Source organism: Oncorhynchus mykiss, chromosome 5, assembly GCF_013265735.2.
Source record: "Oncorhynchus mykiss isolate Arlee chromosome 5, USDA_OmykA_1.1, whole genome shotgun sequence".
Classification (NCBI taxonomy): Eukaryota; Metazoa; Chordata; class Actinopteri; order Salmoniformes; family Salmonidae; genus Oncorhynchus; species Oncorhynchus mykiss.
In genome coordinates, this window is record NC_048569.1 from 32,837,728 (window position 1) to 32,865,585 (window position 27,858).

The 27,858-nt window shown below is 44.0% G+C and overlaps 1 protein-coding gene across 4 annotated transcripts in view; it reads left to right on the forward strand.

Annotated features, from left to right (window-relative positions):
• LOC110523629 (colorectal mutant cancer protein) overlaps positions 1–27,858 on the forward strand; it is a 121,919-nt gene that overhangs the window by 75,547 nt on the left and 18,514 nt on the right. For all 4 annotated transcript variants that reach the window (XM_036977297.1, XM_036977298.1, XM_036977296.1 and 1 more), the window contains 5 exons: positions 3,778–3,984; positions 18,388–18,534; positions 19,001–19,090; positions 20,256–20,404; positions 25,325–25,465. In XM_036977297.1, the coding sequence (XP_036833192.1) occupies positions 3,778–3,984; positions 18,388–18,534; positions 19,001–19,090; positions 20,256–20,404; positions 25,325–25,465 (734 nt within the window). The remainder of the gene's footprint in view (positions 1–3,777; positions 3,985–18,387; positions 18,535–19,000; positions 19,091–20,255; positions 20,405–25,324; positions 25,466–27,858) is intronic.

Consider the following 27,858-nt stretch of genomic DNA (forward strand, 5'->3'; position numbering starts at 1 on the left):
ACGGTGATGCCTCAGCTCTGGTAATGGAACCATGTCTGCCTAGTTGTCGTCTTCGCAGCGATGTGAGTGCCAGCAGTCCTGATGGGAATTCAGTCTGCTAGCTATTGGTTTCCTCGCAAAATTATTATACAACACACACACACACACACTGAAAGATGAGGGAGGGGGGGGGGGGGGGGGGGGGGTGAGAGAGGCAGAGTGAAGGACGTAGAGAGAGCAAGCGATAGACTGCAGGGAGCTCCTTGCCTCATACACCTAGTGATTTCACTGAATATGAGCTGACGGCTCAATGGAAGTATGTCCTTGGTGTTAAGACTACTAAAGGCTTGACAGACAATCACCATCACTGGCATTCCTTTAGTGACAGTCACAGCCCACTGTAATGTGGGATAATGGATTTACTTGGCTTTATTTAGCCAAGTAATAGATAGCCAGCAATAGATAGCTAAACAAACTAAAAGTATGTACACACCCCTTCACATTAGCAGATTTAGCTATTTCAGCTAAACCTGTTGCTGACAGGTGTATAAAATTGTGGGCACAGCCCTGCAATCTCCATAGGAAAACATTGGCAGTAGAATGGCCCATACAGAAGAGCTCAGTGACTTTCAACGTGGCACCGTCATACAGTAGGATGCCACATTTCCAACAAGTCAGTTCGTCAAAATTCTGCCCTGCTAAAACTGCCCCAGTCAACTGTAAGTGCTGTTATTGTGAAGTGGAAATGTATAGGAGCAACAACGGCTCAGCTGCGAAGTGGTAGGTCACACAAGCTCACAATATGGGACCGTTGAGTGCTGAAGAGCGTATCGCATAAAAATCATCTGTCCTCGGTTGCAACGCGTCAGCACAATAACTGTTCGCTATAGCATACAATGACATTCTAGACGGTTCTGAGCTTCCAACTTTGTGGTAACAGTTTGGGGAAGGTCTTTTTCCTGTTTCAGCATGACAATGCCCCCATGCACAAAGCTAAGTCCATACAGAAATGTTTTTTTTGTGACTGGTGTGGAAGAACTTGACTCGCCTGCACAGAGCCTTGACCTCAACCCCCCGGAACACCATTGGGATGAATTGGAATGTCGACTGTGATCCAGGCCTAATTGCGCAACATCCGTGCCCGACCTCACTAATGCTCTTGTGGCTGAATGGAAGCAAGTTCCTGCAGCAATGTTCAAACATCTAGTGGAAAGCCTTCCAAGAAGAGTGGAGGCTGTTATAGCAGCAAAGAGGGTACCAACTCCATATTAATGCCCAAGATTTTGGAATGAGATGTTCGACAAGCAGGTGTCCACATACTTTTGCCAAGGAAGTGTATCTACATTTTCTAACAAACAAATTGAACTTGGCTATCAAATTCAGTTTGTGATTCCAAAACTGAATCCTAAATCCTAAAACGTGATGTGAAAGAAGTCATTGAACACTGTTCTTGTATTTAATTTCTCTCCCTTTTGTTGGCTGGTCACAGTGGACAGAACCAGTGCTAATCGATTAGGATGAGGACAAGAGCTTTCTCCTTGTGCTTGAAAGAGAGGATATCGAGCTGGCTTTTTCCATTATGAATCTGACCTCACTTAATCCTAATCCAATTACCTTTTGTGGGAAGAAAAATGGACGCCTTCACATTTCCAGTTGAGGCTTAATCCCAAACCGATCCCTGGAGTCGTCTCTAGACTGAGTTGTCCTAATGGTGTCACCCTCACAAAAACACATCTAAAATAACGGAATGTATGTCATTTGATAGAAACAATTATTGTCCAATGAGTATGAGAGGTGGATCGGATACCATTTTTCCTACACCGACCTATCCAGTCCTTTCAGATTTGCGAGGAGAGTCAGCCAAGGGTCTAGGGATGGGTTTTGGATTGGGCCATGGTATCCTGTGAATGTGGGCCCAATCCATTACCATGTACTAAGACTATTAATAGATATTGGGTGTTCATTTGGCACAGACAAGGTTAAGTTACTCAATGTTCCATAGTGGTAGTTGGGCTTCTAAAACAGTTTTGAAGCGGTTGATAAAGCCGATCCATACCTCATACAGAGAGAAAGGCGATGTACTTTATATTATATAGAGCCCATAGACACCATGCCTTCTTAAACCCACCAGAATCCGCTACCATGTAGTCTGAAGTTTAACAAGAGAGTGTAAAATACATGTAAAGTGTTTGAGCATTTAAAATTATTTATCAGAGTGAATTCAGGACATATTGGACCACACTCTGCTAATTGGGGGTATTTCAGTGCATTTTCAAATATGTTACAGATTTCAGATGTTCTTCGTTAGAAAATAACTGTGTACTACTACTGTAAACAATGTATAAATTCAAGCCAATAATAGGCCAGAGAAATAGAGATTATTCTATGCAGTACCACCCATCAGTATCACTGGGGCTTATCTTAACCATGCTTTCGACCTTCGTCTCTCCCGAGCCTGTATGGGAGTTGTAGCGATGAAACAAGATAGTAACTACTAACAATTGGATACCACGAAATTGGGGAGAAAAGGGGGTAAAATTCAAACAAAAAAACAGAGAGAGATAGAGGGAATATGAGTATGAGGAAGGGAATGAGAATGAAATCCCAAGTTCATTGACTGTTGTAGATCCCAGACCAACCCAGCACTCAATCTACGTAACCCGCGTGATGAGACAAGGTTATCCCTACCAGCCTTAACCCTCCCTAACCCAGACGACGCTAGGCCAATTGTGCGTCGCCCCATGGACCTTCCAGTCGCGGCCGGCTGCAACAGAGCCTGGGCGCGAACCCAGAGTCTCTGGTGGCACTGCAATGCAGTGCTCTAGACCACTGATGAGACAAGGTTATCCCTACCAGCCAAACCCTCCCTAACCCAGACGACGCTAGGCCAATTGTGCGTCGCCCCATGGACCTTCCAGTCGCGGCCGGCTGCAACAGAGCCTGGGCGCGAACCCAGAGTCTCTGGTGGCACTGCAATGCAGTGCTCTAGACCACTGCACCACCCTCTCTCTGTGTTTTTCTGTCTCTGTGTCTCTCTGTCTGTCTATTTCTGTCTCTCTGGCTGTGTGTGTGTCAGCTGAGAGGGAGATGGAGGGATGAGAGGGCTAGCTGGATGGAGGGATAAGCGAGATTGACGCTCCGTGGTGGAGGACAGATGAAGGCAGGACTCAGGCCTGTCTACACACCTATGAATCACTCACCAGAGATGAGGATCTGTAGAGGCAGACATGGTCATAGAATCCATCCCTCTGCCATATCTCACACTCACTCACGCACACACATGCGCACACACATACAGTTATACACTCTGAAATATGGGCTCTTTGGGAGATCAGGGGTTTGTTCCACTGGATAAAAATAGGAAAAAGACACATGTACATACATCATAGTCTAGAATGCTTGTTCTACTTGTGTAAATTGAGACACATGGTGTAGGGCTACACTACCCACAAATTATGAACATGAAATTGGTGAACTGACGGGGGAAAATCCTGTGTGAAAATGTATGTGCCTGACGTGTTTGTATTCTTGTTTTGTCTGTCTCACTTTTGTTTTGTCTCTGTTCTTTGTTTACATTTTTCTCATTCATTTTTCTCATAATTTTCTTCTCTTTCTTGGGACTACTTCAAGGTACCTAAAGGTTCTTCTTTTTGATGCCATTTTCATTGAGTCCCGGATTCACATTTGGTTACTAGAATTGTGACCATGTAATCGCAATCTCAACACTATACATACTGCTCTGTAAAAAGGTGTGCCATGAAACACCATTCCCCCTCTGTCCTTTCCTCCTTTCCCCAGACGGTGGAGGAGATCGAAGGGGCCCTGGGCCGGGACTTCTACCCCAGCCTGTTGGAGGAGCGGGTGCGCTGGGAGAAGGAGCTGGCAGGCCTGAGGGAAGAGAACGAGAGCTTAACAGCCATGCTGTGCTCCAAGGAGGAGGACCTGAACCGCACCAAGGCCACCATGAACGCCATCCGGGAGGAACGCGATCGCCTGAGACGACGGGTCAGTCAGCTGTGTCCCGTTTATATATATATTTTTTTAATTTGGTCATTTTGTCTGGAGCGACACAATAGAGCTGTGTATCTATGAACCTGTCTATGTGACTGTGTTGGTGGCTGATAAACTGGGATGCAATATTGCTTATTACCAAGGCAGGTTTAATAACATTTTGATTGCCTCTAGCCCATAACAGAAAATACATAGTGATACATAGTACCTTGTATCTAGTGAGGTGGAAGGAAAAAAGAAGGGGATCAAATTAGCAATGCATGTTTCTCAGTTTTCTTTCTATGTTTCATGTTTTTATTGGCTCCCAAAATAGTGGCGTGAACTTGAGCCTGTTGCCAAATCTCCAGTAAATGTGTCCTAGTGTGAACCAGTTCTAGGCAGAGAACGAAAACCTGAATCAGACTGAATCAAAGAAATCTCTGCAAAGAGGCTCTAAAATGTAATTATGGTCCGCCATTTCCATTGTTGGAGTGAATGATCTGCGGAGAGCGGCGAGGGGTTAATATATACACATGATCTCTGATGCGTTGTCGCTAGGCCACTGCACTGACAGACACGTACGCGCGCTTCCGTCTCTAATTACAACATGTTTATTCAGGGACGTCTGAAGGAGAAGGAGACATTACTGGGCAGGAGCGGTCAGACACATGTATTTATCCACACTTCTACAAGAATGAGCCCTTTGAATTCTCCAGCTGCAAACTGAGACCTGCTGTCTGAACCAAACAATGGTTCCCCGTTTAGGACGGGCCTCCGAATTAATACGTAGAGCACTTTTAGACACATAATCAAATCTGGTGTCCTCCTAAGGCTTGCTGTAGCTGGTTAAGGCGGTAATGCAATTGGGTCTTTCTATAAACTAGGGTACCAGTGAGGATTTCCTACACTGGACAACTTGTTACAGCTGTTGATAAGTCATGTCATTACGTTAAGATACTAGGGGGATCATAGCTATATTCGATACAATTAACGAGTTGATTTAAAATCTATGTTTAACCCTTTATCATGGTTGGTGTCTTGATGGAGTGATAAGTATAATTATTTTGTCTTTATCTGTTGTGGTCTAGTACTGTATTTTTGCTATCTAGGGCCATCAACTTTAAGTGCTGCCTGTCTTCCCAGTGACCTACTTGGTGTGTGAACTGCTAACTGCTCACAATTTGCAGATAGTTGTTGACACATCAACCAGGATCAAGATGCGGGGCAATTTGTGACTTGTTTTGGTAATCAGTGGCTGTATTGGAGGGGGAGTGGTTTCGCCTTTCCTAGGCAGTCAGCAGTTAGTACAGGAAGGTGTGCTTTCCAGTCCCTTGCCTTTTTGGCCCTGACTGAGACATGGATCACCCCATCTCCTCATTTGAATTTCATGCTGTCACTTGTCCACTCAAGCTTAACATTATTGTCATCTATTGCCCACCAGATGCCCTTGGAGAGTTCCTCAGTGTGCTTGACACCTTGATAAGCTAATTTCCTGATGATGGCTCACCGCTCTTTGTACTTGGCAATTTCAACCTCCCAACGTGTGCCTTCAACTCATTTCTTTCCAACTCTCTCTTCCCCCCCACTTGTCTCTCTTGACGTCACCCTTACCCAATCCCCAACAACTTACAAGGTAGGCAATACGCTTGACCTCATCTTTACTGGAGTCCGCTCCTGCAGGTTTGTGCGCTATAACATCCGTAGAGTATGGCCCTATCCCACACAGGAAGCGGCGCAGATCCTAATCCAGGCACTTGTCCTCTCCCATCTGGACTACTGCAATTCGCTTTTGTCTGGGCTCCCTGCTTGTGCCATCAAACCCCTGCAAGTTCTCTCATGTCACCCCGCTCCTCCACACACTCCACTGGCTTCCAGTCGATGCTTGCATCCACTACAAGACCATGGTGCTTACGGAACAGCTAGAGGAACTGCCCCTCCCTACCTTCAGCCTATGTTCAAACCCTACACCCCAACCGAGCACTCCGTTCTGCCACTGCAAGTCTCTCGGCCCTTCCACCCCTACAGGAGGGCAGCTCCTGCCTAGCCCAGTCCAAGCTCTTCTCTGTCCTGGCACCCCAATGGTGGAACCAGCTTCTCTCTGAAGGACAGCAGAGTCCCTGCCCGTCTTCCGAAAGCATCTGAAATACTACCTCTTCAAAAAGTATCTTAAATAATCCTCTTCCCCAACCCCTCTTTCTAGCTCTGACTCGACTGATAGCTACGTTATTGAGATTTTCTATTCTATTCCTGTGATTTGTGGTTGTACCACCTAGCCTTCTTAAGATGATTGCACTAACGGTAAGTCGCTCTGGATAAGAGCGTCTGCTAAATGACTCAAATGTACATGTAAAATGTATGGCCGTGTAAATGGTCATTTATATCATATATTAAGCATTAGTCTGTTAAATTAGACATCGCTTGAACCATGTAAGAATTCCATATCTAGCTGTCAGACAGTGTTTTTGTATAGAGAGTTCAGACATGTAGTGTAACTACTTAACATTTCGTGTCTCCTTAGTTTTCACCCCATAACATGTTTTCATGGGCACACAAATACAAAATAATGTATGCATTGCGAAATTGAATGCTTCTAACCGAAAGAGTCACATACTTAACCTAAATCGATACTGTCATTAATGTGATTCTTTAATAATTATACATAATACTTGTTGGATGTGCATTTGGTGTCCAGCTGATTGGTTACGCCATGATATTTTCACACATATTCTGATCCCGGAAGGAATTTTCCGAATGACAGTCAAGTGACGAACAGCTGTTGTGATAGCGCATGCGATGCAGCCAACAGCCCAAGTGCTGGAGAAAAGTTGATTGCGAGGAATGTCCAGAATCTTTTGGTGTCTCACACCAGTGAATATAGTTGTGCCTGGATCCACGTTGGATCTACACTGAAGAAAAATATAGATGCAACATGTAAAGTGTTAGTCCCATGTTTCATGAGCTGAAATTAAAAATCCCAGATTTCCATACGCACAAAAGTGTATTTGTTGTGCACAAATTTGTTTATATCTCTGTTAGTGAGGATTTCTCATTTGCTAAGATAATCGATCCACCTGACAGGTGTGGCATATCAAGAAGCTGATTAAACAGCATGATCTTTACACCGGTGCACCTTATGCTGGGGACAATAAAAGGCCACTTAAAAATGTGCAGTTTTGTCACACAACACAATGCCACAGATATCTCAAGTTTTGAGGGAGTGTGCAATTGGCATGCTGACTGCAGGAATGTCCACCAGAGCTATTGCCAGAGAATGTAATGTTAATATCTCTACCATAAGCTGCCTCAGTGTTTGCTGAGTGTTTGCTGAGGAGTATTTCTGTCTTTTAATAAAGCCCTTTTGTGGAGAAAAACTCATTCTGATTGGCTGGGCCTGGCTGGCAAGTGGGTGGGCCTATGCCTTCCCAGGCCCACCCCTGCCCAGTCATGTGAAATCCATAGATTAGGGCCTAATTAATTAATTAATTTAAATTGACTGATATCCTTATATGAACTGTAACTCGTTAAAATCTTTTTGCGTTCATATTTTTGTTCAGTATAATATCCCTAGAGAATTGATGTTGAACATCTGTTGTCTGCTTGATTTACAGCAGGCCCGTTAGATTGAACAGAGAACGCTTCACGCAAATGAATTCATGTCTTCATATGTTTTTGTGCTTTGAATTGGACACTGAGTCTACTGTGCGCAATTGTGTAGGATAGACTATCGCGCAACACCCTATTCCTATTAATTATTCTGAATATAATGACAACAAATGACATAGCCTAGTGGGCTTATTCTAGTAATGGGTCATTCGTGAACGAGTCGGCTCTAAGAGCCGGCTCTTGTAGGTGAACGTTGGGAGCCTGCTCGCATATTAGAGGAGCCGAATCTAGTTATAAAAATATTTTTAAAATTAAGATATGAATAATCAAAAGATTTAAATGAATAGAATTAAGTAATTCAAAGAACGAAAAAATAAATAAAATAATACAGGCCTAAATGCTCAAGCGCACACACATTCGTTCTGACTGTCTGCTCAGACTAACAGCCTCACCTGTTGTTCCTGTCAATCAGACACGCAGTGTCAACCAATGAACCAAAGGTGTGTGAGGGAGGGCCGAGCCAACTCACTCAGTCACACACTTAGCAGCCGAGGAGAGAGAGGAAGGACAGCTGTGATAACAACAGCTGGAAAATGAGTCAGAAGCACAGTAACATTTGGATGCATTTTAATAATGTAGACAATGTTAGAGCACAGTGTAGAATTTGCCAAAACAAAATCTCATATAAAGCCGGTTCTATGCACAACCTACACCGGCATATGCAAACTGCACCCAACTGTGAAGCTAGCTGTAGCGGAGCTTCGAGAAACTAGCGGGCCTGCTAGTGATAGTGGTGGAGCCTGGTATCCACTCAGTCAAGTAGGCCTACTCCGCGACCCACAGTAACGCAGTCTTCTATGGACCAGTGTATGCCAAAGTCTATGTTTGTAGCACAAGGCTAAATTGATATTGCATTAGCTAAAATGATTGCCACCGATTTCCAGCCATTTTCGATCGTGGAGGACAGAGGTTTTACAAATTATAGCAATAGTCTAAATCCAATGTACATTATTCTAAGCATGAAACCCCTTTCAAAATCACTTATTCCACAACTGCACGAGAGCACACAGGCTTCAGTGCGGGAAAGAGTCCAAAAAGCACTGCAGTTTGCCTTACCACTGACTTCAGGACATCAAGGGTAACCACTTCTTACATGTTGGTTACATGTCACTTCATTGAAGATTTTACGATGTCTAGCTGACTGCTTTGAGTTCAGCGACAGACACACTTCAGAGAACTTGGCAGAGGAACTGTTGAGTGGCCAGAGAATGGCAAGTAGATGGAAAAGTGGTCTGTTGTGTTAGCGACAATGCAGATAACATAACCAAAGCCATGGAAATGTTAATATGGACCTATTATCCATGTCTTTCCCACACAATCAACCTGGTTGTAAGAGATGCTCTGAAGGTGATGAAGCCCACTGTGGACAAAGTGAAAGCAGTTGTGGAATACTTACACAGGATCACAGTAGGTGCTGAAAACTAAAGTCTACACAAAGCCAGATGGGGATGCCTGAGCTGAGGCCTTAACAAGACTGCACTACAAGGTGGAATTCAACATTTTATTTGTTGAAGTGGTTTCTTGAGTCCAAGGATGCCATCATCTCTACCCTGGCCATTGTCAATGCACCTGTTGATGCTCTGACCCAAGAGGAATGGGAGGTGGTGGAGGAGGTGTGCAGAGTCCTGGGACCCTTTGAGCAGGTCACTGTGGAGATCAGTGGAGAGAGGTACAGTAAGCAGTTATTACAACATCATTACTTAATCCAGTATTATATATGTATTTGAGCTGTAGATGAGAATCAGTAGACACAACATGAACCTGAACTAATAAGTTACTGTTCTCTCTTTTCAGCTATGTGACAGTCTCAGAAATGATACTCCTGTGTCAGGGTCTGCAGCGAATCACAGCCAGCCGCTAGAGAGAAGCAAATGTAACCACAGGACATGTGACAGAGTTGATGGACACCCTATGTCAGAAAGTTTCACAGAATGGAATAGAACCACGTGCTATTAGAAACCGCTGCACTTGACCCCAGGTTTGAGAAGTTAGCCTTCAGTGATGCCAGAGTGATTGATGAGGCTCTTTAAAGAATAACCTCAGCAGCAGGGAGGGACACTCCCAACAGTCAGCTGGCTCAGGTACCAGGGCAACAGGAAGAAGAGGGAGTAGATGGAGCAGAAACACCAGCAGTAGTGACACAAACGTCTGATGTTTGGATGCTGTTTGACGAGAGAGCAACTGGGGATGCAGCAGATGCCATAATGGAGGTCCGATCCTATTTGGAGGAGCAGATCCTCTGAGCTGGTGGAAGAACAAGGCCTCTGTCTACCCACGACTTACTAAAGTCATGACAGGGAGACTGCATAGTGGGCACATCCGTTCCCTCTGAGAGGGTCTTCTCGAACGGGACAAATAATTACTGAGAGAAGAAACCGCATCAGCCCTTCGAAAGTGAGGCAGCTTGCATTTCTGAATGCAAATCTCTCATACAAGCAAAATCTGGTCAGCATTGCTGTGTGCTGCTGGTTATAACATGGCAATAAAGAAGAGAGAGAAAAGAGGGACCAGTTTAATGTTTTAAGTGGGATGCTGCAGTTTTGCACATTGTTATTTATTTTTCTTTGATATGGTGCAATATGCTATTATGCTGTTCAGATTGTATTAGTTTTGAATGGTTAGATTTATATGCACTTGTTTATATACATTAAAAAGTTATACTTTAAATGTAATGTTTAATAGCATTCTTTTTCATAACAAACCAATGCATTTTTAAATACATTGTGATTAAGGTAGAGTATGATTTTATTTAATAATTCAATTTAGAATCGTTTTAACACCAATCATAGTCAAACTATCGCAAACTGTTTGACTTGAAAAAATACAAAACATATTTTTTTAAAGAGCCGTTTGGGAGTCAAAAGAGCCAGCTCTTTTTGGTGAGCTGAGCCGAACGGGCCTGCTCACTGGAAAGAGCCGGAATGCCCTAGCTAGCTTATTCACAATATGATCTGGTAATGAAATATAACAACAAATACTTTTAGTATTCCATGTTAGACCTGCAATTTTAAACAATACAAGGGGCTTGAAGTAGCCTACTAGAATTTGGAGCTCAGAAATTCAAGTACTGGAATAGGCTTGCTTGAAAATCTGAAATTTCCTCAATTTTGGTGCTTAAAAAGTTATTGTAATTATTGTAGCCAATTTATAAATTCTCCTACACCCTTAAATGTATCGGTTGTTTTCAGTTTTGATCCATTTTTGTGAGAGATGTGGCCACTTTCGTTTGTTTCCCACAGCTTCATATGAAGGGTGTTGTGCTACTCTGTTGCAGTAAAACCATGTGGTTATTATGAGGACAACATTAATGCTGGCTTCAACTTGGCCATACATACAAATCCTTCCATTAAAAAAGGAACCTGGTTTTTGGTCACTTTCTCATTATAAAAACAGCGATGGTGAGATTCAAATGGTGAGATTAATGCTACAGCAAGTCATGGCTTTATTATGTGTGCCTGCGTTGGCCACATAGGCTACAGAAAAATCGCCATGTATGCATCCAATCTATTTAGTCAGGCAATGTCCACATTATTCTCACATATTTTAGAATGCAATAATAATTTCAATATCAATGCATTGGTTAGGCCTAAAAAAGACACTATTCTTAGTGGTAATGGGCTACTTTTTTGACAATAATTATTGCATGCTTTTTGGGAGATGGGGGGGGTTCTATATTAGGCCCTATATGCACAATTATGTAAATTATACAATTGTATGACATTGGGGTCTTTGAAAATTACAGTTAAGTGCTTGGAAAAGGCCCCTGAAAGTCCTTGAATTTGATTTGCCAATGTCTGTATGAATCCTGATTAAAGGATGTGTAATCCTAGGCCTATGATGTTGTATAGGTGAAGTTATGGGTCAATTTCTTTTAAGTACACATATGGAACTGCATGAAAATCCCTTATTTTTGTTTCAAACCATTTTAAAATGTTGATCCCAATCTCTCCCATTGGCCCCATTTATTTATAGAAAGACCCAATTAGACTGTGTTCGCATCAAGCGAAAATAGTCAGGCGGACCAGTCCTGCTAACCAACCTCACGGATTCTGTTTGCCTTGAGAAAGGAGATTCGGACGCAGCAGAAGAATCACTCCAGCTCAGCTCAGAGCGCTCGTTCCTCTCTCTCCTTATCCTCTTTCCTCTAATGAAATCTGTCCATTTTGCCGACTAATTGGACAAATGCATTGCATTGCTGTTTCAATGCGAGGCTCCTTGAAAGGATTTGCTATGCACACACCGGCGCATCCTTGGGGGCCTGTGTCCTCCGGCTCAGCATTTAAAAGATGGATTCAACCTAATTTGAGTGTCAAGGTCCGGAGACTATCTTAACTTCCCTTCCTTAGGCTTTTACCTTCCATTGAAGGAGAGGTATTTACTTAGGTAGTAAGCATATTTTACACCTTTTCTAGAAACGGTACTGTATGTCGGAAGTCCACATATTTCCTCTGCGTCAGCAGTTTGTTTACGATACAAAAGAGACCATTCTTGTGTTATTAATAGCTTGATTTTTGAGGTCAGATACAGACCTCTATATTGTCAGGTCGTTGTAAGCATTCTAAGCTTTTACAATTCTCTCCACTCATAATACAACTCACAGATATGTAGGAATCAACCACTGCCGGTGTAACGGTTCTCTTGTTGTGGAGTAGAGGCGGACCAAAACGCAGCGTGGTGGTTGTTCATTGTATTTTAATGAAGACACTATACATGAACAAACTAACGAAAACAAGAAACGTGAGAACTCAAAACAGCCCGATCTGGTGCAAACACAAAGACAGGAACAATCACCCACAAACACACAGTGAAACCCAGGCTACCTAAGTATGGTTCTCAATCAGAGACAACTAATGACACCTGCCTCTGATTGAGAACCATACTAGGCCGAAAACATAGAACTGCCCCACAACATAGAAAAACAAACAGACTGCCCACCCAACTCACGCCCTGACCATACTAAATAAATACAACACAAAGGAAATAGAGGTCAGAACGTGACAGTACCCCCCCCCCCAAAGGTGCGGACTCCGGCCGCAAAACCTTGACCTATAGGGGAGGGTCTGGGTGGGCGTCTGTCCGCGGTGGCGGCTCTGGCGCGGGACGCGGACCCCACTTCGCCATTGTCTTAGTCCGCCTTATTGTCCGCCTCCGTGGCTTACTCACCATGCCCACCCCTCTCAATGACCCCACTGGACAGAGGGGCTGCTTGGGACAGAGGGGCAGCTTCTCGGGACAGAGGGACAGCTGCTCGGGACAGAGGGACAGCTGCTCGGGACAGAGGGGCAGCTGCTCCGGGCGGAGGGGCTCTAGCGGCCCCTGGCTGACTGGCGGCACTGGCGGCCCCTGGCTGACTGGCGGCCCCTGGCTGACTGGCGGCACTGGCGGCCCCTGGTTGACTGGCGGCGCTGGCGCTGGGCTGACTGGCGGCACTGGCGGCCCCTGGTTGACTGGCGGCCCCTGGCTGACTGGCGGCACTGGCGGCCCCTGGCAGACGGGCGGCACTGGCGGCCCCTGGCTGACGGGCGGCACTGGCGGCCCCTGGCTGACGGGCGGCACTGGCGGCCCCTGGCTGACGGGCGGCACTGGCGGCCCCGGGCTGACGGGCGGCACTGGCGGCGCTGGGCAGACGGGCGGCGCTGGGCAGACGGGCGGCACTGGCGGCGCTGGGCAGACGGGAAGCTCCGGCAACGCTGGGCTGAGTAGCTCTCCTAGCGCCGAACAGGCGGGAGACTCCGGCAGCGCTGGAGAGGAGGAAGGCTCTGGTAGCGCCGGAGAGGCGGGAGACTCCGGCAGCGCTGGAGAGGAGAGAGCCCCTGCAAGGATGGGCCGGAGAGACAGCCTGGTACGGGGAGCTGCCACCGGAGGGCTGGTGCGTGGAGGTGGTGACGGATAGACCGGGCCGTGCAGGCGCACTGGAGCTCTTGAGCACCGAGCCTGCCCAACCTTACCCGGTTGAATGGTCCCGGTCGCCCTGCCAGTGCGGCGAGGTGGAATAGCCCGCACTGGGCTATGCAGGCGAACCGGGGACACCGTGCGCAAGGCTGGTGCCATGTAAGCCGGCCCAAGGAGACTCACTGGAGACCAGATGCGTAGAGCCGGCCTCGTGGCACTTGGCTCGATGCCCACTCTAGCCCGGCCGATACGCGGAGCTGGAATGTACCGCACCGGGCTGTGCACCCGCACTGGGGACACCGTGCGCTCCACAGCATAACACGGTGCCTGCCCGGTCTCTCCAGCCCCCCGGTAACCACAGGAAGTTGGCTCAGGTCTCCTACCTGGCGTAGCCATACTCCCTGTTAGCCCCCCCCCCCAATAAATTTTTGGGGCTGACTCCCGGGCTTCCATCCACGACGCCGCGCTGCCTCCTCATACCAGCGCCTCTCCGCTTTCGCCGCCTCCAGTTCTTCTTTGGGACGGCGATATTCTCCTGGCTGAGCCCAGGGTCCTCTTCCGTCTAATTCCTCCTCCCATGTCCATACCTCCTCGCGCTGCTCCTGCTGCTGCTTTTTCCGTTGCCCATTACCACACCGCTTGGTCCTGTTGTGGTGGGTGATTCTGTAACGGTTCTCTTGTTGTGGAATAGAGGCGGACCAAAACGCAGCGTGGTGGTTGTTCATTGTATTTTAATGAAGACACTATACATGAACAAACTAACGAAAACAAGAAACGTGAGAACTCAAAACAGCCCGATCTGGTGCAAACACAAAGACAGGAACAATCACCCACAAACACACAGTGAAACCCAGGCTACCTAAGTATGGTTCTCAATCAGAGACAACTAATGACACCTGCCTCTGATTGAGAACCATACTAGGCCGAAAACATAGAACTGCCCCACAACATAGAAAAACAAACATAGACTGCCCACCCAACTCACGCCCTGACCATACTAAATAAATACAACACAAAGGAAATAGAGGTCAGAACGTGACAGCCGGTGGTAAAATACAGTGGAACATTAGTATTTTTAAAGATCTGTTGAATTCAAGACCTGTCCTGGACAGATGTGCATGTGAGTCAAACCTGTTCACTCCCTCAGGCAGAGTGTCACAGTCGTAGTTCCTTTTGAAACCAGGAAATTACACGGAAGTCCTCGATTACATAATTACTGGCCAGGACTGAACAGAACCTATCATTTTCTTTGCCATTTCTTTTCTTGGGGATCATGAGGGAGGCAGCTGGCCAGGGGACTGGTTCATGATGGTACAGTCGCAGTCCTCTTTGTGTCCTTTGGCAGCACATGGCAGCCATGTTGGCTTTTTTAGACCCATGGCTCCAAGGGAGTTTGGCAGGAGAGGAGAGCAGGAAAAACCGCAGTGTTCAAAGTCATGGCCAAGTACTCTCTCGCTCTCTCTTCTGCACGCTCCCCCCCCCCCCCCCCCCCCCCCTCTATGTTCCTTCTCTCCCTCGCTCTCTGTCATGCTCTCCTTCCCCATCTACCCACCCCACCTTCTCTCCCAGTATCTCTCTGCTACACTGTCAGTCTTCCCCATCTCCATCTTCTCTCTGTCACTCATTCTCTCTTCTATTCTGTCTCCGCCTGTCCCTCCCTTTCTGTCTTCTGTCTCTGAAATTCATCCTGTCTCTTTCCTGACGTCCCTGTGAAATAGAGGTGGGGAAAATCACTGACCGAGTTAGAGGCAGGCTTATCGCCTCATCTGTTTTCCAGACCATTATGTCTGGCTCTAGAGGAAGCCTGATTTACACACCTGCGTATGGCCGGGTAGCATACAGTGCGTTTAAAAATGATTCAGACCCCTTGACTTTTCCCACATTTTGTTTCGTTAAAGCCTTATTCCACAATTAATTAAATCAATAATTTTCCAATCGATACACAATATCCCATAATGACAAAGCAAAAACAGGTTTGAAGACATGTTTACAAATTTATATAAAATACTAAACAGGCTGTATCACATCCGGCTGTGATTGGGAGTACCACAGGGCGGCGCACAATTGGCCCAGTGTCGTTCGTCATTGTAAATAAGAATTTGTTCTTAACTGACTTGCCTTGTTAAATGTAAGGTTTAAAAAAAGACAGATACCTTATTTACATATGTATTCAGACCCTTTGCTATGACACTTGAAATTGAGCTCAGGTGCATCCTGTTTCCATTGATCATCCTTGATGTTTCTACAACTTGATTGAAGTCCATTTGTGGTAATTCAATTGATTGGACATGATTTGGAAAGGCACACACCTGCCTATATTAGGTTCCACAGTTGACAGTGCAGGTCTGAGCAAAAACCAAGCCATGAGGTCGAGGGAATTGTCCGTAGAGCTCCAAGACAGGATTGTCGAAGCATTGAAGGTCCCCAAGAAAACAGTGGCCTCCATCATTCTTAAATGGAACAAGTTTGGAACCACCAAGACCCTTCCTAGAGCTGGCCACCCAGCCAAACTGAACAATCGGGGGAGAAGGGCCTTGGTCAGGGAGGTGACCAAGAACCCAATGGTCACTCTGACAGAGCTCCAGAGTTCCTCTGTGGCGATGGGAGAACCTTCGAGAAGGACAACCATCTCTGCAGCACTCCACCAATCAGGCCTTTATGTTAGAGTGGCCAGACGGAAGCCACTCCTCAGTAAAAGGCACATGACAGCCCACTTGGAGTTTGCCAAAAGGCACCTAAAGGACTCTCAGACCATGAGAAACAAGACTCTTTGGCCTGAATGCCAAGCGTCACGTCTGGTGGAAACCTGGCACCATACCTATGGTAAAGCATGGTGGTGGCAGCGTCATGCTGTGTGGATGTTTTTCAGCGGTCGGGACTAGGAGACTTGTCAGGATCGAGGGAAAGATGAACGAAGCACAGTACAGAGAGAACCTTGATGGAAAAACTGCTCCAGAGAGCTCAGGACCTCAGACTGGGGCGAAGGTTCACCTTCCAACAGAACAACGACCTTGGCACACAGCCAAGAAAACGCAGGAGTGGCTTCGGGACAAGTCTCTGAATGTCCTTGAGTGGCCCAGCCAGAGACCGGGCTTGAAACCACTCGAACATCTCTGGAGAGACCTGAAAATAGCTGTGCAACGACGCTCCCCATCCAACCTGACAGAGCTTGAGAAGATCTGCAGAAAACTCTCCAAATACAGGTGTACCAAGCTTGTAGCGTCATATGGTCAGATGAAACCAAAATATAACTTTTTGGTAAAATCTCAACTCATCGTGTTTGGAGGACAAAGAATGCTGAGTTGCATCCAAAGAACACCATACCTGCTGTGAAGCATGGGGGTGGAAACATCATGCTTTGGGGCTGTTTTTCTGCAAAGGGACCAGGACAACTGATCCATGTAAAGGAAAGAATAAATGGGGCCATGTATCGTAAGATTTTGAGTGAAAATCTCCTTCCATCAGCAAGGGCATTGAAGATGAAACGTGGCTGGGTCTTTCAGCATGACAATGATCCAAAACACAGCGCCCGGGCAACGAAGGAGTGGCTTCGTAAGAAGCATATCAAGGTCCTGGAGTGGCCTAGCCAGTCTCCAGATCTGCATGGAGGAATGGGCCAAAATACCAGCAACAGTGTGTGAAAACCTTGTGCAGACTTTCAGAAAACATTTGACCTCTATCATTGCAACAAAGGGTATATAACAAAGTATTGAGATAAACTTTTGTTATTGACCAAATACTTTTTTTCCACCATAATTTGCAAATAAATTCATAAAAAATCCTACAATGTGATTTTCTGGATTTCTTTTCTCATTTTGTCTGTCATTGTTGAAGTGTACCTATGATGAAAATTACAGGCCTCTCTCATATTTTTAAGTGGGAGAATTTGCACAATTGGTGGCTGACTAAATACTTTTTTGCCCCACTGTACATGTACTGATGTTTGTACAGATAGTTACAATGATGTAGATATACTGTACCTTTTTCTATAATGCCACATGTATATATATACAATGTAAAAGATTGGCCATATTATTGAAAACATGCAGGTAGCTAACATGATTTAGGCATCTTGACATGTCTGTGTATGCAGCTATATCCCGTTCTGCTAACAGCACATGCCAGTAGATGGCTGTGTGTGGTATGTTTGCGACATCAATGATTTATAATTCCATATATTTCCTCTCTGCCTGTACAATGGGTGCTGTGAAAGCACAAAAGGCCGTTGTATCGTCATTGTTTATATTTTAGTGGGCCAGCGTTCAAACTAATGTTCCTTTCCACGCTCTTCCTGGCAGAGGAAGCTCTCTCCCTCCGACACACACACACATACACACACCCAACATACATGCACGCACACACACCTAGGGCCTAAACTGCTGTAGTGTTGTGAAGAGATAACAACAATTAAACAGCGTATGTATTTTGTACACTAGCTGCAAGCATAATGCTGACAAATCCAAGCTGGCATAACAAATTCATTGCAAGACCTGGCAAGTCTTTCCATGAGTTCTCTGATGCTTAATATAGAGTGAGAGAAGAGGCCTGTCAGCAGAGGAGCGACTCAAGTACCCTGTTTCCTCTGCATCATCACTGTCCCAAAATTCCTGCCTTTGCCCACTGCACATAAGAGATCAGATGGATCCTCACATTGTCTCAAACTGGAGCAAGAAGTGCCTTAAGTAGCAACAAACTGAGTCCTTCTGTAAATCGTCTGTATGATGAGATTATAAGTGTGTGTGTTCTCAGCAGATCTGCGCCCATGAACCTCAGCCTGTGTGTCTGTGTGTCCCATAGAATTAAATAGAACACATTCACAATAAAATAGTGATATAAGGTATCTCTATGGTGTCTTTTCCCCAGGTGCGAGAGCTGCAGACGCGTCTCCAGAGCTCCCAGTCTGCAGGCCCGTCCAGCCCTGGGCGTCTCACCCCCGCCTCCCGCCCCATCAATCCCAGCACTGGGGAACTCAGCACCAGCAGCAGCAGTAACGATATACCTGTGGCCAAGGTAGAATGCACACACACGCTATGTTATGCATAGTAAGGTACAAAACACCAAAGTACTGGAATGATGGAGTAATGAAATTGGAACAATGGGATGTTGTACATTCGTATGAGGGACACACATACTGTGGGGATATTCTGAACTCTCCTCTGGAATGTTCTCCATCTCTCTTTTCTATCTTATTGTATTATCACTTGAATGACAAACACACACATGCTCGCACACACACCAATCTGTGTACTAGCCTTGAGCTAGTCCAGCCAGAGAGGGACAATTGTAATCAAAGAGTCAGTCTGATCAACCATTTTGCTCTTCCCCTTTCCTGTGTGTGTGTCCTTGACATTGACCCTCAGAAGGAATTCAATATATTAGAGATCCAGTACAATCCCTACATTTATTTATTTTAGGGGCCAAGCACTTTTTATAAGTAATTCACAGTAATGTATTGAGTGTGTTGTCTTGTTGCTAGGTGGCAGAGCGGGTGAAGCTGTCTAAAACCAGGTCAGAGTCTTCCTCTACCGAGAGGCCTGTTCTGGGATCAGAGATCAGCAGCATCGGGGTAAGGAGATACTGGATGGATATTCAATACTGAAGGCTTTGAGGGGAAATATGCAAGCGGGTTTAAAGAAAGGAAGGGAGGGATGTAAGAAAGAGAGAGCGGAAGAGAGAGAGGGGTGGACAGGGAGAGTATGAGAGAGCGACATTAGGTAGGGGCACATTTCCCTGTAGCAGCTGGCCGAAGGTAACAGCAGCATCAGCAGATGTGTCAGAGATGGGTATCTCCAGTGAAGTGTGACAGACCTGGTGTCACTCATTCCCCACTGTTCCCTTCCCCTGGCACCCACACAGCCTTGTTGACACTAAAGGTGACCTGCCAACGTCCCCTCTAACAGTTATCACTTTCCTCTTCTGGTGCCCTTTTTTTCTCTTGTGCCTCCCTCCCTCTCTCTCTCTCTTTCTCTCTCCCTCGCTCCTGTTGGTGTGTGTTCGTGTGTGAGTGATTGGAAATCAATCCTAATGATTCCAGGGCTTGTCTTTTCCCTGAAAGCTCCGGCCATTAAAATTCTCCTCTCAATCTTTAGCAGGAACCCATCTGCTCCAAAATAGACTAAAAAGAGAGGAAGAGGGAAGAAAGAGAAGGAGAGGCAGACTGTTAGCATTCCTCTGGGACTAGGCTGCGACGAATTATGTAAAGTTCAGTAGAAAACCGGTCTCTTTCTGCGTACAGTCTCTCTTGAAAAAGAGATTTGATCTCAAGGAGACTAACCTGTATAAGTGAAGATTATAAACACTATATGTATACACTGTGGATTAAGAGAGTGGAGGATCACAAAGAAATGCCCTCAGTCAGTCTGACCCACTGAATTCCTATTGTGTCGTTTTTACATTGTGATTTTTGGCTGCACCTTGACTCACATTGGTTGAAGCGCTGTCTACTCCCCTCCTCTCCTTGTTTGTACCCCAATTTACTCTTTACACAAAAGTAGTGCACTTCATATGGTATAAGTTACCATTTGAGACTGGGAGGCGACCTTAGATCTATGTAAATGTCTGTTTTACCCCTGTCTGTCCTTGAGCTGTTCTTGTCTATTACTGTTCTGTATTATGTTATGTTTCTTGTTTTGTGTGGACCCCAGGAAGAGTAGCTGCTGCTTTTGCAACAGGTAATGGGGATCCTAATAAAATACCAAAATACCATGTAACCCTGTTCCTCCTCCTCCCAGGTGTCCAGTAACGTGGCGGAACACCTGGCCCACTCCCTCCAGGACTGCTCCAACATCCAGGAGATCTTCCAGACCCTCTACTCCCACGGATCAGCCATCTCTGAGAACAAGATCAGGGAGTTTGAAGTGGAGACAGAGAGACTCAACAGGTGATACTCAAACCATGCTGTCATTGTCCTTATTATGTCCTTATCATTTTTTTATCCATTCGTCGGTTCATCCATGCCTAATTAATACTGTTAAAGTGGAACTGACAGCATTTTAACAAACTGAAATCGTATTCAAATCTTTTCATTTACACCCCCGGGAAGAATATGACACCTTTTTTTCATTTTCTGACAAGCGAGCACTTAGATATGGTCATTTTCACCTTTTCATAAATTCATAGAATGTTTGGTAATGACGAATAGAAAGGCATTTGAGAAATGTATATAGCAATATAGAGTAGGAAAGCGGCTGTGCGTTTGGACAATTAAGACACTGCAGTAAATAAAACCAAATAAAAATGTGTCTTGTCCAGGACCGGAGTCTATGCATACCGGTGAGCCATAGCCAATTGAGCTACAGTAGGTCTATATGCTAATAAGCCATTTGCCACATGGGCAGTGTTGCCTACAATATTTAACAAGTTTTCAGTACCCTCCAGCTACTTTTATTGGTAATAGATTCTAGCAACAAATTCAGCTACTTACATGGGCTTGCCATTATTCACTTTGAACTGGACTGTGTGTTTACAGGCAGTAGCAACAACACGATTTTAGATCATTAGAAAGCATTTGCCAAAAGCCACATATTTCTGCAAATATATAAATACCGCGGGAGTCGTCTTTTGGGAACAACAGTTTTATTGATCAAACAGCCATGAAATGGTAGGCTGTTTCCTTCAGATGCCTATGCACATCAACAATAACAAGATCATTAACTAATGTTAGCCAGAGTGAGATGAGCTAAAATCTACCGAGAGAACAGTGGGTGAACCCTCTCAAACTGTTTTAGCTTATAGTTGGCTGTCAAAATTGCACTGCTAAACGATGGGAAATAGTAGCCTGCTCGCCCTTCTGCAGCTTGCCTGCCAACGTGCGGTGTAGTTATCTCTATGTTAAAGATTCAGACTCATTAATAATAATATGAATATCTCTTAATCGGAACGTGCAAGAATGATATAATTTACATATTCTGAATCAGCTGACAATAGCAAAAAAATTGCACCCCTTGTTTTTGCAATTCGGCGTCCTTTTCTTTTTGGAGGTGAAATGTAGCTTAAACATTACTCCTCTACTCAGAGGGTTAAGGGGGACAGTCTTACAACTCAAATGCCTACTTTTGCATGTTAATGAATAGCTTCTCAACCACATGACATATAGCTCTCAAATCAATTTGACATCGTTCAGAGGCCTCTTCTTTTGAATTCACAGCAATTTGTTTAGCGTTTTTTTTGCTTGCTAGCTAACCAAATGACACCTGCATCTCTAGCTGTAGCCACAGAAAAACGATATGGGTGGGGTCGTCAATGTGATCATTGCCCATGCTTTGATTGTGTTGACATTCCCAGCCCTGGTTACATTTGTCAATTTTTGTCCAAAATATTTAGTCATTGAAACTGAAAGATTGCTTCCCAGATAGCTGGAGGAATTAAACAAACAAATCTAAGATGTACAACCTGATAGCAATATTTGCTGGACAACCAAGACATTTATTGGTGAATTATATTAATCATGCATTGAACTATCTATTCTGCCAACCATACCTTACTCTACATCATGGAATTTTTTGTCAAATTGAACCTATTTTTAAAACATCTTATAAAGTTGGTTTTGTAGCATAAACTGGGAATTTCATATTTATGACTGATATTATGATTGTCTGTTTCATATCTGTAAAGTAGTTAAAACTGTCAGTTCCAAGTAATACTTTATCACGTCATTGATGCAAAAATGCCATGACAGTAACCATACTTCAGTATAACACAAGCATTAGATTTGGAGTTGTTTTGTATAGAGAACATTTGGACAGATGGAAAGAATAATACAATCAAATACACACATTTGCTTTGGATTGGTTTAGGATTAAAATAAAGAGACATGTTTATAATGTCAACTGTAGTATTGACATCCTACATGGTGTTGCGCTGTGGTGTAGAGATACAGTTCATTCAACCTCATTTACTGCCTTTTTAATAACCATAGCTGATATGGTTGACTTGCTTAAACAAATGTGGTTACTACTGACTCCTTGTGGATTTGTGTAAGTCGATAAGAACCGCATTCTCCTTCAATAATAACGAATGCCAAAATGACTTTTGAATTATGCACAAACATTATTACATTTACAGTACCAGTTTGGACACACCTACACACCTTTATTTTATTTTTTTACAAATCTACATTGTAGAATAATAGTGAAGACATCAAAACTATGAAATAACACATATGGAATCATGTAGTAACCAAAAAAGCTTTAAACAATCTAAATATATTTTATATTTGAGATTCTTCAAAGTAGCCACCCTTTGCCTTGATGACAGCTTTGCACATTCTTGGCATTCTCTCAACCAGCTTCACCTGGAATGCTTTTCCAACAGTCTTGAAGTAGTCCTGTTGGTTCAGCACCTTCAAAATGGACACCTACAGAAATTCAGATGTTAGTTCAGATAAATTCAACAACATTATATAGTATCTCCTCCTCATCAAGAAATGCACATGAGCTAATTATAATACACAAAGTAAGCAAAACAATGAAATCATTCCAAAATTGCCTTAAATGATGAATAAGATGCCTGTAACATTTGAGATGTACAAACTATGGCATAAGGGAACGATGAGCAGATAAGAGGCAATCCGTAATTTCAATTAAGACATTAATGAACAAGCTAAGATGGACGTTGTCAATATAAATATTTGTTCAGCACTTTTCAAATGCACAGCAACAGAATTCAGAACATGGACCGTTCTTACAGTATTCTCCCTGTACACCAAGTCAGAACTGTAGAATAGATAAAGGGGGCATATAAGCAGACAAATAAAGCTCTTATAATATTCAATGATGACATTTCTCTTAAGCAGCCTATAGGCTACATGTGCACCACCAGGTCAGAACAGTAAGTTATGAGGGGGTAAGTGATCACATTATTAGGGTAAGGCACATGGGCTACTAACAGCTTACTACACAACATACACTTATTATTACTTTCTTAGTTACAGTATACATAACTCCCTGACATATTACATATTTTATGCAGCAGCTTTTAAGAAATTTTTGGACTCACATTGTTGTTCTGTGCTCACTTGAACAGGAAGGTGGCGGGTCTTCTTGTGGGAAAATATTGTCATCAAAGTCTGGTATTCTCTGGATTTATCATGCTTTCAAAACAACTGGGAGCTCGGGGAAAAAAACAAGGTCTAATCATGACGCCAATGAATCGTGACATTAGGTCGGAGCTCTAGAAAGAGGCCCGAGTTCTCGACTTGGAATTCCGAGTTGGATGAGTTCAAAACGTATTTTCCCAATTGAGCTCGTTTTTTTCTGAGTTGTCTTGAACTCACTGAAGTCTGAGATTTCCCAGTTCTGAGTTTCCAGTTTTTTTGAAAGCGACAGAAGTCATGCTGGATTGACAGCATGGTCAATCTATTCAACCTTTTCTGGCACATGGTGTTGTGTGTGAATGTTTATCATTTTAAGCTTGGAAAAGAGACCCTTTCAGACAGATGTTTTAAACCGTTAAACCCAGACTTGGACCACACACTCTCTCCACTGAATAGAAGGCAGGGGAAGCAAAATAGTTAGCCACTGATTCCTTCCAAAACTACTCATTGTTGAATTTGCGATTTATGACTTGTTGTGTAATGTTTATGTCCAATGGCCATTGAGCACTGATACGTTTTATCTATAATTTCTCTTCATATAAAAAACGATTTGCCAGTAGATTGACAATGTGATTCATGATGATGAATGCTTGTCTAGATTGCTAGCTAAGATTTTGAAAGTGTGATGATCAAATATACGGTGTATATATAATGTGATTTGAGGTCATTTTATCTGTGCCCAATGACCTTGAGCCTTCTTGGATGGTCACTTCTAATGTAAATCTATGGCAGCACCCAAGGGGGCTTGACCTGCCTAGCTCTCCCTGTAGATTCTGCGGTGATGTAGTGTCCCCATGAGTGACAGAACACTGAGTCAATCACAGCGCAACTAAAGAAGATTACCAATGCCTACGCTCTGTATGTTCCGACGGCTGCTACTCCACCACAGGAAGCACTGAGCTAGGTTAAAACACCTGATTTTTGGAGCTGCCTTACTCAAGAAAGCAAGAAAGAGACCATGTTTGAATGTGGCTTTATTCACTCAATAAATGTGTTTTTACATTGTTTGCAATCTGATATGTGACATGAATTAATGCCCAAATAACATGCTAAACAGGCAACAACAACAAACAAACAAATTGATGGGTCACCACTGCTTAAAGGGATAGTTCACCTTAAAATCCAACCATAATTGGTGTAATGGAGTCAATCCAAAATTAATGGGAAAGATCAGCACCTGATAATCTGTGACAAAACTTTGAAACTTTACATTTTGGTGTGTACTATCCCTTTAAGGTTGTTATTTGGCACATGTGTTTTATGGGATATCCCATACGTTTACCACTAACGACCAGGCTGCTGACATACTATTTTCTCTTAATTAAGCCCAGAGTGCTTTATCGACGTCCTTGATTAGATGGATAGTTACGCGTCATTAGCTACTCTCACATAATCTACCCATAAAACCAAGGCCATTTGAGTTCTGTAGAGGGGGGTTGCTATAGTTTCCCTGTCCCTTTTTCCCCTAGCACTCACTTAAACTGCAATAGATGATGTGTGATGAGCGACCTGGCTCAAAATGGATGCTGTGAATCACCCAGGTGGGTGCTTTATATCGCTGGTGGATGGGTGAATCGCAATGTGAGATATGCTTTGAGATATGACAGGCACTTTATACAATAAATGTACCCCAATGATGATTTTGTGTGTGTGTGTGTGTGTGTGTGTGTGTGTGTGTGTGTGTGTGTGTGTGTGTGTGTGTTCCAGCCGCATCGAGCATCTGAAGTCTCAGAATGACCTGCTGACCATCACGTTAGAGGAGTGTAAGGGCAACGCAGAGAGGATGAGCATGCTGGTGGGCAAATACGAATCTAATGCCACCGCCCTGCGACTGGCACTGCAGTACAGGTATACACACACACACACACACAGCAATGCCTAACCTAATGGAGCATGAGTTGTCTTGAGACATTTGCGCAGTCCTGGTTGGATTCACGCATCAACCAGAAAGAAACACACCAAAAGGGTGAAAGCCTGAATACAAATTCCCTGCTCCACTCATAAGACCAAGCCAACTCTGAGCCTTGCATAGCTAACAAACACCTTATCAAGCTGTAAACATCAGAACCACACTAATGTTCCTCGTTAGAAGCCTCCTCCAGTAATTATAATTAAGCTGTACTCTTCAAGGTCAGGGCCTTTTTGTAGGTTCCATACGGTAGCGGCCATTTGCATCTTATTAGTATTCGCATCCCCTTGGTCAATCAAGTGTGTTTGTGTACGGCCCTTGGCCCCTCTCTAATAAGGTGCCCTGAAGGTGCCCATTCAGCAAAGCTAACGCTAACGAGATACGAAAGGGAAAAACAGATCTAATCTAAGTGGTATTTCTAATTAGCATCATGCTAATCATCCAACCATGATAATCCTGTGGGGATGTTATGAGTTGCAGAAAGGCTGTTAATCCTTTTCTTGTATGGCAAAGTTTAAGCAAACTGAAATGGAAATAAGTTGTATTTTCAGCTGTTGATATTGGCTGAATGTAATATTGTGGTGGCATGGTAACGTTACGTGTGTTTCTCATAGCATTCTGCGTAGCATGTCTCAGGGAGACGGATTGCCTCAAAGCAAAGCTATGAGTAGATGAATAAACAGATACAAAGATAGATGACCGATACATAAATAGAAACGTTATAGCCAATAAAGATAATTATTAGTCTTGCCCATTACACCAGAGTACACAACACTTGAATAGCCCTCAAATGTATTATTAATATAACACCAGTTCCATTAAAAACACAAACACACACTAAGATTCATACTGTGTGTTTTTCCCTGTATGATATATTCATGAAGCCATTGATTTTATGTGATGTGGGGGACTGTAGTGTGTTTGTACCTGGAGGGAGAGAGGGTTTGGCCATCTGTGTCTGGTTTGTTGTTCACTAGAAGCCCAGATGTCAGTGCTTTGATTGAATTTCAGCCCCGCCAAGTGGGATGTCAGCGAGGGCACCCCATTGGGCCATTTGGGGAGAGATCTAGTCTTTCATTGGATGGGGGAGTGTGGTGTGTAGGATTGCAAAGCTACCGGAATCTTCAGTAATTTTGGTAATTAACAGAAAATCAATGCCAATCGATCGGAATTTAGGTAATTTATACTTGAATTGTGTATTCAAAAATGTATTCGTATATACTGAACAGAAATATAAACGCAACATGTAAAGTGTTGGTCCCATGTTACATGAGCTTAAATAAAGAACCCAGACATATTCCATGTTCCAAAATGTTGTGCACACATTTACCAAGATAATCCATCCACTTGACAGGTGTGCCATATCAAGAAGCTGATTAACAGTATGATCATTACACAGGTGCACCTTGTGCCGGGGGCAATAAAAGGCTACTCTAAAATGTGCAGTTTTGTCACACAACACAATGCCACATATGTCTCAAGTTTTGAGGGAGCGTGCCATTGGCATGCACACCGCAGGAATGTCCACCAAAGTTGTTACCAGAGAGTTTAATGTTAATTTCTCTATCATAAACCGCCTTCAATGTCATTTTAGAGAATTTGGTATTACTTCCAACCGGCCTCACAACCGCAGACCACGTGTATGGTGTCGTGTGGGCTAGCGGTTTGCTGACAATGTTGTGAACAGAGTGTCCCATGGTGACGTTGGGTTATGGTATGGGCAGGCATAAGTTATGGACAACGAACATAAGTTACGGACAAAGAATAAAATTGCATTGTATTCCCTGTCACGTGACATCAATAGATTAAGGCTTAATTGATATATTTCAATTGACTGATTTCCTTATGTGAACTGTAACTCTGTAAAATCTTTGAAATTGTTGCATGTTGCTTTTATATTTTTGTTCGGTATATTTTACATGTGATAAGACCACACAGAGAGCCAGAGATTATCACCTACACTAGATGTCTTGTGATAAATTCTATTAAATTCTTGAAAGATACTGCAATTCTGGTAGTTTACTGGTGAACTTTTCCCTAGTGGTGTGTGTATGTGTGCATTTAATATTTGGTGGAAGAATCTCCAAGGAGCTCTCTCTGTCTCTCTCTCCCTGTCTCTTTCTGTCTCTGTCTCTCTCTCTCTCTCTCTCTCTCTCTGTCTCTCTCTATTTCTGTGTGTCTGTGAGAGAGAGTTTGGTCACTGTATGTATTTAAAAAGCAGTGTGTAGCCAAGCTAGTAAACGGTGGTATTAATCAGCTGTCTGGAAAGCTGGAAAGCAGTGTAATGTTATAAAGAATCAAGAGGGGGCTTGGAGGACAGCAAGTGAATGTG